General features: G+C 37.2%; 1 protein-coding gene across 3 annotated transcripts in view; it reads right to left on the minus strand.

Moving 5' to 3' along the window:
- Positions 1–15,256, minus strand: part of UBE2U (ubiquitin conjugating enzyme E2 U) — a 74,114-nt gene that overhangs the window by 57,112 nt on the left and 1,746 nt on the right. For all 3 annotated transcript variants that reach the window (XM_061411732.1, XM_061411734.1, XM_061411733.1), the window contains exons 2-4: positions 15,096–15,177; positions 14,010–14,102; positions 9,621–9,718 (exon numbers count right to left, since the gene is read on the minus strand). In XM_061411732.1, the coding sequence (XP_061267716.1) occupies positions 9,621–9,718; positions 14,010–14,102; positions 15,096–15,177 (273 nt within the window). The remainder of the gene's footprint in view (positions 1–9,620; positions 9,719–14,009; positions 14,103–15,095; positions 15,178–15,256) is intronic.

Genomic DNA, 15,256 nt, shown 5'->3' on the forward strand with positions numbered 1-15,256 from the left:
ATCACTTTGCCAACTAAGGTCCACATAGTCAAAGTTACGGTTTTTTCAGTAGTCATGTACAGATATGAAAGTTGGACCATAAAAAAGGCTGAGCACTGAAGAATTGATGTTTTTGAATTGTGGTGCTAGAGAAGACTCTTGAGAGTCCTTTGGGCTGCAAGGAGATCAAACCAGTCAATCCTAAAGGAAATCAACCCTAAATATTCATTAGAAGGACTGATGCTGAAACTGAAGCTCTAATACTTTGGCCACCTGATATGAAGAGCCGACCCATTGGAAAAGACCCTGATGCTGAGAAAGACTGAAGGCAAAAGGAGAAGAGGGTGGCAGAGGATGAGATGGTTGGATGACATCACTGACCCAATAGACATGAGTTTGAGCAAACTCTTGGAAGTAGTGAAGGTCACGCAAGTATGAATGCTGCAGTCCATGGGGTCACAAAAGGACATGACTTAGCAACTGAACAACCATAGTTTTCTACCACTGCTATAACAAATTACCACAAAATGAGCATCTAAATCAACACTAATTTATTCTCTCATATTTCTACAGGTAGGAAGCTGGGGTTGGTTGTACTGGCTTCTCTTCTCAAGACTGCACAAGCCTGAAATTAAGGTATCTGCTGGCTGGGCTCTTATTAGAGGTTCTGGGAAGAATGTGTCTCACAGTTCATTCAGGTTTTTGTTCCTGAATGCAAAACTCCTTCTGCAAAATTTAGTTCAGTTACTCGGTTGTATCCAACTCTTTGTGACCCCATGGACTGCAGCACGCCAAGCTTCCCTGTCCATCACCAACTCCCAGAGCTTGCTCAAACTCATATCCATTGAGTCAGTGATGCCATCTAACCATCTCATCCTCTGTCGTCCCTTTCTCCTCCTGCCGTCAATCTTTTCCAGCATCAGGGTCTTTTCAAATAAGTCAGTTCTTCACATCACGTGGCCAAAGTATTGGAGATTCAGCTTCAGCATGTCTTTCCAGTGAATATTCAGGACAGATTTCCTTTAGGATGGACTGGTTGGATCTCTTTGCAGTCCAAGGGACTCTCAAGAGTCTTCTCCAATACCATAGTTTAAAAACATCAATTCTTCAGCACTCAGCTTTCTTTATAGTCCAACTCTCACATACATACATGGCTACTGGAAAAACCATAGATTTGACTACTTTGTTGGCAAAGTAATGTCTCTGCTTTTCAATATGCTATCTAGGTTGGTCATAGCTTTTCTTCCAAGGAGCAAGCATCTTTTAATTGCATGGTTGCAGTCACCATCTTCAGTGATTTTGGAGTCCCCCAAAATAAAGTCTGTCACTGTTTCCATTGTTTCCCCATCTGTTTGCCATGAAATGATGGGACTGGATGCCATAATCTTAGCTTTCTGAATGTTGAGTTTTAAACCAGCCTTTTCATTCTCCCCTTTCACTTTCATCAAGAGGCTCTTTAGTTTCTCTTTGTTTTCTGCCATAAGGGTGGTGTCATCTGTGTGTATGAGCTTATTGATCTTTCTCCCTGCAATCTTGATTACAGCTTGTGCTTCATCCATCCATTCATTCATTCATTTGCTTCATTCATTCAGCATTTCACACGATATACTCTATATATTTAAATAAGCAGGGTGACAATATACAACCTTGTCATACTCCTTTCCCTATTTCCCAGTCTGCTGTTCCATGTCCGGTTCTAACTGTTGCTTCCTGACCTGAATACAGATTTCTCAGGAAGCAGGTAAGGTGGTCTGGTATTCCCATCTCTTTCAGAATTTTCCACAGTTTGTTGTAATCCACACAAAGGCTTTGGCGTAGTCAATAAAGCAAAAGTAAAGGTTTTTCTGGAACTCTCTTGCTTTTTCGATAATCCAATGGATGTTGGCAATTTGATCTTTGGTTCCTCTGCCTTTTCTAATTCCAGCTTGAACATCTGGTAGTTCTTGGTTCATGCACTGCTGAAGCCTGGCTTGGAGAATCTGGAGCATTACTTTGCTAGCGTTTGAGATGAGTGCAATTGTGCGATAGTCTGAGCATTCTTTGGCACTGCCTTTCTTTGGGATTGGAATGAAAACTGACCTTTTCCACTCCTATGGTTGTCTGTTAGATAAATTCAGTTCCTGAATTCACTGTTTGTAGAACTGTTTCCTGTTTCTTTGCTGATGGTTAACTGGGGGCTGCCCTCAACCCTGAGACATCTCTTGCTGGTACTTACACTTGGACCTCTATGTCTCAGAGGCAAAAGTGTGAAAAAAAAAAACCTTCTTTTGCTTGGACCTCTCCTACAATTTCCTTTCCTCCGACTTTACTCCATTTCTCTGAGAGACTCTTGTCTTCCTCTTCTATTGGTGAGGGCTCATGTGATTATTTTGGTCATTACCCTGCATAATTCAGGAAACCTTTCTATTTAAGGTGAGCTGATTAGTAATGGTAATTCCTTCTGCAAAATTCCTTCACACCTAGATTAGAGTTTGACTGAGTAACCAGACAGTGGGAGTCTTGGGGACATCTTCAAAATTCTGCCTATAATACTATCTGCTCATCTGGATAACATAGGTGACCAGGAGGAACCAAAACATAGTAGTTCTGTTAGGTTATGATCCTATTTATCTGGAATCTCAAAATTAACACAAATTTGAAATATTTATTCAATAATTCAGTATGCTGAATGTTAGATTACAACAAACAAACTAGGTAATAAAATACAGCCAAAATAATTCCAACCAGAATCTAGATAATAAAACATAGCCAAAATAATTACAACCAGAATGTCTAAGTGTAGATACAGCTCAGAGTAGATTATTGTGGCTTAAGAGTCATGGAAATGATAGCAATCTTTCACTAATAAGACCAATAATCTGACAGCTGATATTTCAAAAGCAACAAGAATTTTCTTTTTTTTTCATATTTGGAAAACACACTGGGCTATATTTTCAAGAATATTGCAACTGCTTAAATGAGGATTTGATGTGGATTGCACTATATCTTTCAAAGTGGGTGGGAAGCAGATGAAACTTTTCTTCAAGAGTAAGCTTTGCTCTTTGGTTGGAGAGAGAGGCTTACTCAGAGAGACACATTTGGTAGAGTTTATTCAATGGTCTTTGCATTCAGCACTATGCTTAAGAACTTGCATATAATATACACACAAGCTACATTAAATGATTTTTTTAAAGAATTGGAATGAAAGGAATAATTAACATATACAAATCAGATACCCTGCAGAAATAGTAAAAGTCCAGCTTCTAAAGTAGCCTTATGAAATAAGATAAAAAGCTATCCAGAGGATAAATAAATTTAAAGCATCAATAAACAACTATACCAGTTCAGTTCAGTCGCTTGGTGGCGTCAAACTCTTTGCAACCCCATGAACTGCAGCACGCCAGGCCTCCCTATCCATCATCAACTCCCGGAGTCCACCTAAACCCATGTCCATTGTGTTGGTTATGCCATCAAACCATCTCATCCTCTGTCATCCCCTTCTCCTCCTGCCCTCAATCTTTCCCAGCATCAGGGTCTTTTCCAATGAGTCAGCTCTCCGCACCAGGTGGCCAAAGTATTGGAGTGTCAGATTCAACATTAGTCCCTCCAGTGAACACCCAGGACCGATCTCCTTTAGGTTGGATCTCCTTGCAGTCCGAGGGATTCTCAAGAGTCTTCTCCAACACCACAGTTCAAAAGCATCAATTCTTCAGTGCTCAGCTTTCTTTATAGTCCAACTCTCACATCCATACATGAACATTGGAAAAACTGTAGCTTTGACTAGACGGACCTTTGTTGGCAAAGTAATAGCTCTGCTTTTGAATATGCTGTCTAGGTTGGTCATAACTTTCCTTCCAAGGAGCAAGCGTCTTTTAATTTCATGGCTGCAATCACCATCTGCAGTGATTTTGGAGCTCAGAAAAATAAAGTCAGCCACTGTTTCCCCATCTATTTGCCATGATGGGACCAGATGTCATGATCTTCATTTTCTGAATGTTGAGCTTTAAGCCAACTTTTTCACTCTCCCTCTTTCACTTTCATCAAGAGGCTCTTTAATTCCTCTTCACTTTCTGCCATAAGGGTGGTGTCATCTGCATATCTGAGGTTATTGGTATTTCTCCCAGCAATCTTGATTCCAGCTTGTGCTTCTTCCAGCCCAGCATTTCTCACAATGTACTCTGCATGTAAGTTAAATAAGCAGGGACAAATACATCCTTGACAGACTCCTTTTCCTATTTGGAACCAGTCTGTTGTTCCATGTCCAGTTCTAACTATTGCTTCCTGACCTGCATACAGGTTTCTCAAGAGGCAGGTCAGGTGGTCTGGTATTCCCATCTCTTTCAGAATTTTCCACACTTTATTGTGATCCACACAGTCAAAGGCTTTGGCATAGTCAATAAAACAGAAATAGATGTTGTTTTCGAACTCTCTTGCTTTTCTGATGATCCAACAGATGTTGGCAATTTGATCTCTGGTTCCTCTGTCTTTTCTAAAACCAGCTTGAACATCTGGAAGTTCATGGTTCACGTATTGCTGAAGCCTGGCTTGGAGAATTTTAAGCATTACTTTACTAGTGTGTGAGATAAGTGCAATTATGTGATAGTTTGAGCATTCTTTGGCATTGTCTTTCTTTGGGATTGGAATGAAAACTGACCTTTTCCAGTCCTGTGGCCACTGCTGAGTTTTCCACATTTGCTGGCATATTAAGTGCAACACTTTCAGAGCATTATCTTTTAGGATTTGAAATATCTCAGCTGGAATTCCATCACCTCCACTAGCTTTGTTTGTAGTGACACTTCCTAAAGTCCACCTGACTTCACATTCCAGGATGTCCAGCTCTAGGTGAGTGTGAATGATCACACCTTCGTGATTATCTTGGTCATGAAGATCTTTTTGTACAGTTCTTCTGTGTATTCTTGCTACCTCTTCTTAATATCTTCTGCTTCTGTTAGGTCCATACCATTTCTGTCCTTTATTGAGCCCATCTTTGCATGAAATGTTCCCTTGGTATCTTTCATTTTCTTGAAGAGATCTCTAGTCTTTCCCATTCTATTGTTTTCCTCTATTTCTTTGCGCTGATCGCTGAGGAAGGCTTTCTTATCTCTCCTTGCTATTCTTCAGAACTCTGAATTCAAATGGGTATAGCTTTCCTTTTCTCCTTGCCTTTCACCTCTTTTCTTTTCACAGCAATTTGTAAGGCCTCCTCAAGGAGGAGGCCTTTTTGCCTTTTTCCTTTTTTGCCATTTTGCCTTTTTCCATTTCTTTTTCTTGGGATGGTCTTGCTCCCTGTCTTCTGTACAATGTCATGAACCTCCGTCCATAGTTCTTCAGGCACTGTATCATATCTAGTCCCTTAAATCTAGTTCTCACTTCCACTGCATAAGGGATTTGATTTAGGTCATACCTGAATGGTCTAGTGGTTTTCCCTACTTTCTTCAATTTAAGTCTGAATTTGGCAATAAGGAGTTCACGATCTGAGCCACAATCAGCTCCTAGTATTGTTTTTGCTGACTGTATAGAGCTTCTCCATCTTTGGCTGCAAAGGATATTATCAATCTGATTTCGGTGTTGACCATCTGGTGTTATCCAAGTGTAGAGTCTTCTCTTGTGTTGTTGGATGAGGGTGTTTGCTATGACCAGTGCGTTCTCTTGGCTGCTGCTGCTAAGTCGCTTCAGTCGTGTCCAACTCTGCATGACCCCATATACAGCAGCCCACCAGGCTCCCCCATCCCTGGGATTCTCCAGGCAAGAACACTGGAGTGGGTTGCTATTTCCTTCTCCAATGCAGGAAAGTGAAAAGTGAAAGTGAAGTTCTCTTGGCAGAACTCTGTTAACCTTTGCCCTGTTCCATTCTGTACTCCAAGGTCAAACTTGCCTGTTACTCCAGGTGTCTCTCGACTTCCTACTTTTGCATTCCAGTCCCCTATCATGATACGGACATCTTTTTTGGGTGTTAGTTCTAGAAGATCTTGTAGGTCTTAATAGGACCGTTCAACTTCAGCTTCTTCAGCATTACTGGTCGGGGCATAGATTTGGATTACTGTGATATTGAATGGTTTGCCTTGGAAACGAACAGAGATCATTCTGTCATTTTTGAGATTATATCCTAGTACTGCATTTCAGACTCTTTTATTGACTGTGATGGCTACTCCATTTCTTCTAAGGGACTCCTGCCCACAGTAGTAGATATAATTAATGGCCATCTGAGTTAAATTCACCCATTCCAGTCCATTTTAGTTTGCTGGTTCCTAGAACGTCAATGTTCAGTCTTGCATCTCCTGGTGACCACTTCCAATTTGCCTTGATTCATGGACCTAACATTCTAGGTTCCTATGCAATATTACTCTTTACAGCATCAAATCTTGCTTCTATCACCAGTCCCATCCACAACTGGGTGCTGTTTTTGCTTTGGCTCCATCCCTTCATTCTTTCTGGAGTTATTTCTCCACTGATCTCCAGTAGCATATTGGGCACCTACTGACCTGGGGAGTTTATCTTTCAATGTCCTATCTTTTTTGCCTTGTCATACTGTTCACTGTACCAGTAAGTATATTTTATACTATCCAATTAGTTAAAGCCCATGAATTTGGAATTCCTTCTGTGGATGAGTGTTGATATTTACTTTTGCTTATATATGAAAGGACAAATTTTCAAAGAAATCAAGATCATAGAAATTTAGGAGCATATCATTAGCATATTTAGACTTGAAAATATTTTAAAAACCAGTTCAAGTACCAACCCCATGGAAAACAGTGTGATAATTATAAATGTGTATCACCTGTTATTCAAAAGGTTGTAATCAGAAAGTAATCTCAATTTAAATTATTAGTACTTAAATAAAATGAAAAACTCAGTCCCTCAGTTATAGGAGCCATATTCCAAGTGCTCAGTAGAACTAGAGACTAGGGGTTATATATTGAACAGCACAGATATTGAAAATTTCCATAAGTGCTTAAAGTTCTAGTGGGCAGCACTGAACTCCAAAGAGCTATTAAATAAGCCATTAAAATATTAATTGTAGCAACCTGGAAATTACTTGAGTGAAATGTTAAGTGATAAAGTAATAAGCTGTATAATTTGAACACATATACTATCATTGCAACTATGTAAAAACAGATTTGTTGCTTCAGTCATATTACTTAGTATCTACCACAGGAATTAGACTTGTTTCCTGACCTTCAGGGGCTTATAGTCTAATAGGGGAAGGCAGATAAGGAAACAGTATTTGCTTTATAGCATTATAGTTCTCTCACACACATTTACTTAGGCAACACTTCACAAAGAAAGCCCCCCTCCGCGTACCAAAGCCATTAATTTCACCTAGGAAAGGAAATCAGGAAAGGCATTTCAGAGGAGGCATCTTTTGACCTGACTCTTAAAATGTGAGCAGCTGCTTGCCAAAAGGACGGAGAAAGAGGGAATAAAACGGGATGCTAGTCAGATGCAGAACTGGACTGAGCACTTCTTAAGGTCCAAGATTGATTTGGTTTGTAACTTTAGAGTTTAGAACTCTATAAATGCTTTTTAGCCTGAATTGAACCAAGCACTGTGAGTAAAAAAATAAATAAATAATAAAGATATAAATAAGAGCGGATGCCACGGTGTGTTTCGGAGGGTTAAGGCCAAGGTGTGAGAAGTAGATCATTTGTCAGGCAACAGAATTTGGCCTTGACCTTGTAGGGAATGTGGAACTGAAGATTTAAAACCAAAACACAAGAGAAAAGATCAGAAGAAAATGTTAATAACAACAGGGAAGGAATTTCTTTATGATTACCAGTGATTTTCTTTTCCTTTCTACTATCTTAAAAATGTTTTCTAATGTGGGCATATCTGTTTTATAAAACTATTTGAAAAATAAAAGCAACTGTGTAATCTACTGGCTTTTCACGATATATTAGGGAACACTTTGTTGTCACTTTTTATTACTGGTTAAAACTGAGAACAATAAAATATTAACCAGATTTTATTGAATTCTTTTCTTATACCACTCATGGTTCTAAGTACTTTACATGTATTTAGTCCATACATTTAGTCCTCACAAGCTCTATGAGTTAGCTACTAACAGCCCCACTTTACTGATGAAGAAATGGAGGGAATGATAAGTGGAGAAAACTGTTCCAAAAGTGCAACGGTATTAAGTGGCAGAACCAAGAAGTGAAGCCAAGCCATCTAAACTCACAGTCCCCAATTTACCTTGATTAAATTATTCTGCAACTCAAGATGTTCACCATTTCATTCTGGTTTGCCCTCATGAGAACATTCACTTTTACTGTTTTTAAGGCTGTTTCTACTTAGGTGGAAGAGATAGGATGACTCAGTTTGAAAGAATCTGAAAGATCAACCACAAATCTCTGCACATCACGCTCACTTACTTCCTCAAAGTTTTTGCTCCAATCTCTCTTCCAGAGCATGGCCTGGCACCAGTACATACGCTCAACACACAGTTGTAGAATGAATGAATGATTAAATTCAACACTGAATTTTTAAAAATATTAAATTTTACTCAGCATACTAAGATGACTAGAAAGCTAATGATAGTTTTATTTTTGAAAACAAGACATAAGAGAGATGGAATTTTTATTATAATTCTATGTTACTGAGAAAATTCAATTAAGCCAGAACACTTTATTCTCCAGGTATTTTAGATAATCAAAATTTAATACTTTATCTCCAAATATTATTAATGATGAGTAGATAGAATTTTACCATGGATAAAATCTGGTGGATAGAATCTCACTGGGCCAGATGTAAGTGGTCAAAGCAAGTGACGCTCAAATCATTCAACATCTCAGGATGAGAAAGGAGGCTCTTTGAGGGTCAGGAATAACATAAAACACACAACAGAGAAGCATGCTTCTAAATACCATAGATTTTGGATGCAAAGGATACATTCTATAAACAGGGTTCTACTGAGCAGAGGAGGAAATTCCTGGTTTAATTGTTCACTGGGTTTGATATGAAAGCTTATCAAAGCAGGTCTCTAGTGCTGTCATAAAGGGTAAAGCTGACTATTTTACACTGTAGTCACTTGTTCACCTCTCTGAGGAAGGCAAGGTTCATGAATGAAGAAAGATCTAAACGGCCTGTTCAACACTACAAAGTGACGTTAGGAGCCAAAAGCAAGCCTAAGAGTATATTTCCAGAATTGAAACCATCCAAACAATTCTTTTCTTCTTTTATAAAATACATATTGTTTGGTTGGAAAGGGCATAAGCTATCAATTTCACTTTAAAAATAATAGTTTTTATAGTTCAAGTTCCATTTTACAATTCTGATGTAGAAATATTGAGTCATATAAGCTTACTCAAATCCTTTAAATATTTAAATATACATTGTATATTTTATTCCTTATACTTTGAATAATTGGGTAATTAAATGTATTAAAGACATCATTGGGCTTTCCTGGTGGCTCAGCAGTAAAGAATCCACCTGCCAACGCAGGAGACACAGGTTTGATCCCTGGGTCGGGAATATCCCCTGGAGAAGGAAATGGCAACCCACTCCAGTATTCTTGCCTGGGATATCTCATGGACAGAGGAGCCTGGCGGGCAACAGTCCATGGGTCCACGGGGGCTCTTTGGGGGGTGCCAAAAGAGTCTGATACGGCTGGGCAACTAAACAAAAACAACAAAGACAGCATTTTATTATTAATCTGTTCTTACCTGGAGGGTAAGTAAGATGCTGCTCAATGTATAGCTTCTATTCCATTTATGAGGGCTGTCCAAAAAATCTATACAGGGCTTGCCAGAATGTGGGTCTACTGTATTAAAATAACACATTAATATTTATACATAAAATTATCACTTAAAACTTATGAAGATCAACATAGCATAGGCTAAGTTAGAAAACAAGTGACAAACTTTGCAATTAATGTGACAGTTGGTATAGACCAGGTGTTAGAGCATGGACTTTGGTGTCAGATACACATACATTTGACGGTTGACTCCTCCACTTATGAGCAACGGACACTGAGCAATGAACTACCTCTCCAGGTCTCATTTGCCTAGTATGTGAAATGGGGAATATGATTGAAGTACCTACTTTCACTGAAAAGAGTCTAAAAAACAAAGTTCTTAATAAAGTACCTGGCATAGAGTAGATCCTCAAAAAATGATAGTTATCATTATTAAAAATACTTTTGTTAATGTACAAACAATTTTTATAAAAAATAACAAAAATATTTATATCCAATGGAAAGATCTTGCAATCTTTAGGAAAGATCAGGGAAGAAAATGTTGAAAAGGTGAAAAGAGGGGTCTTCGGTTTGGGACATTGTATTTTTTTTTTTTCCAATGTATCCTTTATTCCATGACCAACCACTGTGTTGCATCCAGGCAACACCACACAAATAGGCAGTCAACCGCAACCTAGCTGTACAACAATCGGAGGCTTACAGTACATTTAAGGCTTTTAAATTTGGAAAAAGAAAAAAAAGGTTTTTAAATAAAACCAAAGAACTCTCAAACCCAAATCCCCAACCAACAGAAGTAGTGTAATAATTTTAAGCATCTTACATTTCTGTTGGTGCAACCCCAGTGTCAAAACCCAAATAACTCCTAAATTAAAAAGATTAGTTTTGTGAAATTTTAATTACATAAATTTTTCAAAGCATAAACTTGTCATTTTTTTGTCTTGGAAATGTTATAAAAAATTTAATAGCGAAACATAGGAATAAAAACATATTAACAAAATGTATTCAATCACTTACATTACAAACAAGGAACCTGCAGTCATTGCTGTGGCCTGATAGAAGAAAATTACTCAATAGGAATCTACGCACAAAGTGATTGCAAATATGTACAGTACTTTAAAAAAGCCTACAAAGAGGAAAGTTGGCTAGGTTCTTTGTTAGACCAACGAGACAATCCAAATATTAAAACTCTGTGGACTAGTGTAATAAATTTACACTTTAAAAAAGTTTCATTTTGTTTAAGAATATTCCAGTTATATTTATATGGTTCCAGTTGATGAAGCCAATCACCATAGTTCCAGTAAATTACCCTTTAATTGATTTGTTTGGGGGAAAAGATTGGCATGTCAATAAAAACGAAGGACTTTTCATCACAATGGTTTCCAGTTAAACTAATCACAGCTTCACAAATAGACTGAACCCATGAATCCAGTGGCTGAAAGAGAGCTGCAGGTCAAATACTGAGAACACGGGAGGAGAGAGGTTGAAAGTGAAAAAGTGAAGTCGCTCAGTCATGTCTGACTCTTCGCGACCCCGTGGACTGTAGCCCGCCAGGCTCCTCTGTCCATGGGATTCTCCAGGCAAGAATACTGGAGTGGGTTGCCATTTCCTTCTCCAGGGACATTGTATTTTGAAACTACAATAATAGGTTAACAGTGCAATGGACAAAAGATGTGAGTGAACAACGTGATAAAAGTATTTAGAAAAAAATTCTAGTTGGTATTAAAACTATGGTAAGTGAAAACTGAAATTATGACTCAATAGTACAAAAGATGATCAAGAAACGATATGAAAAGTTTCAAGATCATTACTCATGGTCCTCCAGGGTTTCTTCTTCCTTTCTTCCATTTCTTCTCTCAAGCCTGATGCCTGCCTCCCCCTCACCCGCCGTGTGGTTTTAGATGCATACATAGTCGCCCACATTTTCCCAGCCTTTCCTCTAACAAGATGCGGCCATGTGACCAGTGTGACCAAGTCTTAACGGTGGGACATCAGCAGAAGTAAAGTGTGCACCTTTTGGATCCTATTTTCTTAAGGAAGCTGTTCTGCCCTCTTCTCTTTTTCTCTCCCCTTCCCACTGGCTGGAAATAGTGACAGAATAAATGTCTTAGGTCCAGAAATGGCACCCACAAGTTGAGGATGGTAAAACCTTTCTGCCAGCTTTGTTCTGTTATATGTACATTGGAAAGTCATTTGAAAAGGTTAGCCTATGTCCTAATACAGTCAATTAACTAAATTATTAATAGTATTTGGGAAAAAATACACACACACACTTTTGTGTATGTAGTTATTGTGTTTTTAAAATTAATTACATTTTATTCTTCAAAGTATTTTTCATTTAATAAATTGTCAACACATTTTTGGACAAGTTTTTTCAAAAAATATTTGAACACCAACTCTATGCCAGGGAGTGAAGATTCTAGGGACATAACAATGACCAACGAGTAAAGTCTTCATATATCTTTCTTGTTATGTTTAAAAGCAATGTATATAGCTATAATACATTTTACTTAAAAATTCCTGTATTTATGGACATTGTAGCTATTTATGGACATTTCCCTTTTCTGTATATCCAATACTGTTACTGGAAACAAATCTTTATTAATTATATATGAATAAGAATATTAAACATATTCTTTATATAGAACCTTAAAGTTTCCATCCCAAAGCTATTAGAATAAATGAATTCAGCAAAGCTGAAGGAAAAAAAATTAATATACAAAAATCTATTGTATTTCTATACACTAATGATGAAACAGTCAATCCTAAATAGTCAATGGAAGGACTAATGCTGAAGCTGAAGCTCCAACACTTTGGTAACCTGATACAAAGAGCCAACTCACTGAAAAAGATCTTGATGCTGGGAAAGACTGAGGGCAGGAGAAGTGGGTGGCAGAGTTTGAGATGGTTGGATGGCATCATCAACTCAGTGAACATGAGTTTTAGCAAACTCCAGGAGATAGTGAAAAACAGGGAAGCCTGGTGTGCTGAAGTCCAAGGGGTTGCAAAGAGTCAGACACAACTTAGCGATTGAACAACAATGATGAAATATCATAAACAGAAAGTAAAAAAAAAAAAAATTCCCATTTAAAATAGCATAAAAAACCCTAGAAGTAAATTTAGCCGACGAGGTGAAAGACCAATGTCCTGAAAACTATAAAACACTGATGAAGGAAACTGAAGATGATTCAAAGAAATGGAACAATATCCCATATTCTTGGAGTGGAAGAATTAATATTGTTAAAATGGCCATACTATTCAAAGCAATCAACAGATTTGATGCAACCCCTATCAAAATATCCTGAATATTTTTCACAGAACTAGAACAAATAATCCTTAAATTCATATGGAGCCACAGAGAAATCTTGAGAAAAAAGAATGAAGCTAGAGGTATAACCCTCTGAGAGTTTAGACTATGCTACAAAACTGCAGTTATCAAAACAACATGGTATTGCCATAAAAACAGACACATATATCAATGGAACAGAACAGAGAGCCCAGAAATAAGTCCATGCGCTTGTGGTGAATTCAACTATAACAAAGGTGGCAAGAATATACCATGGAGAAAAGACAGTTTCTTCAACAAGTGGTGATGGGAAAACTGGATAGCTGTATCAATAAGCCAAAACAATGAGATTAGAGCATTCCCTCAACCATATACAAATTAAATTCAAAACGGTTTAGAGACCTAAATGTAAGACCAGAAACCATAAAACTCCTAGAAGAAAACATACATGGAATACTCTTTGACATAAAATATAGCAATATTTTCTTGGCTCAAGTCTCCCAAGGCAAGCAAAAATAAACAAATGGGACCCAATTAAACTTAAAAGCTTTGCATAGCAAAGCAATTTCATTGACAAAATGAAAAGACAACCTATAGAATTGGAGAAAATATTTGCAAATGATGTTACCGACAAGGGGTTAATATCTAAAATATACAGTTTACACAATTAATATTAAACCCCCAAATCAACCAAAAGTGGGCAGAATACCTGAAAAGACATCTTTCCAAAGAAGACATACAAATATCATTCATGTTCAAAATTATATTTTGAAGAATGTTTAACACTGCAGAAACAAATGTATTATGTCATTTTAAATAAAAATATATACATCTTTGTGTAATAACTCAACTATGGAGATAAAATACATACATGGAAGAAAGGAAATAAACCTCATTAAATGTTGAGAATAGTATCTGAGTTAGGATTCAGATGATAATTTTTTCCTGCTTTTTAATATTTTCCCCAATAAGTATGCTTACTTTATAATGTTAAAAATAAACATTATTGAACACTAATGAAGAATAACATTAATATGGACAGAATTTATGATAATAATTTCATTTGTTCCTTACCATTTGGATGAAAAGGAATTGTTCTGAATTTCACAACTGGAGGGACAAAATTATACTCTGCTGTAAAATTTATTCTCAGTTGGAAGACTGCTCCTGTGATACAGAAATAAAAATTTTTACTAAAGTGTCACAGATTAACTGTAACCTAATATTGATGTTTATGCCTACAGTTTATCTTCCCCAATGTCCCTAGAGTTTTACTATAATAAGTAAATTGGATTAGAGGATGCCCAGACACCTCTAGATGGTATAATAGACTCCTCACAATCTAACCCAGTGTTTTCAGCCACATTCTCACCAACCCTTTTCATCCACTAACTCTGTCCTTCTAATACCAGCCTATTCACTGGGTTTCTCATATTTACTCTCTGCTCCAGAATCCTCTCTCTTCAGGTCTCGCTAAGCTGTTTAGTCTACCTGCCCTTCCTTCTGATTCTAAACCTGGTGAATCCTCAGACATTCTTCAGGACCCAACTCAAGTGTCACTTCCTTGGGAAGCTGTTCCTGACTCTCCAAGGTAAAATTAACTAATCACTGCCTCCTCAGTATTCCATTCAAAATTCATAACAGGACATGTTTTTATTTTATTGTAATTATCCACTTACATGCTTTTCTCCCCTATCTCACTAAGCAAATGTATCTTGTTAATCTGCAACTCTAAGAGGGCATGGTCATTAAAGTTTATGGTTGCCTAGTCTTCTTGAGAACTTGACTTATGGACATCTGTGGGAAAATCATAGAGGGAAAAAAAAAAAGAGACATAATTGTGGGATTTTTCTGTCAGTAAGCATTTTGTTAGTTATTCTCTGAATTCATGGAAGACTATTAGATGATATTCTCAGTTGATATGTTTTCCTGTGTCTGCTTCTTAAAAACATGATAACATTAAGACTGGGCATAAAGAAAAATTCAAACCTGAAATTTCCATCCATGTTGACAAATGGCAAAAAATTAAGCCATACCATGAAAAAATTAACATGTGAAAACTTAAGGGATTCTAGAAAATTTATACAGTGCAACCTTAAAGAAATTAGGCTAATAATATAAAGGCTTTAAAAAAAATAAATTGGTTTTCAAAGCACAAACCATGCCAAATTGTATTCTGTAGACCTTCAATGTCAACATCCCATTGCATCATATCTTCACTTATAGGAAAGGCAGTAATACCCTAAACATCAAGAAAAATTAAAGCAGAAAAAAAGATTAAATATTTATTGCAGCTTGGGAAATCAGATATTAGGTTACAA

This window comes from Bos javanicus, chromosome 3 (assembly GCF_032452875.1).
Source record: "Bos javanicus breed banteng chromosome 3, ARS-OSU_banteng_1.0, whole genome shotgun sequence".
Classification (NCBI taxonomy): Eukaryota; Metazoa; Chordata; class Mammalia; order Artiodactyla; family Bovidae; genus Bos; species Bos javanicus.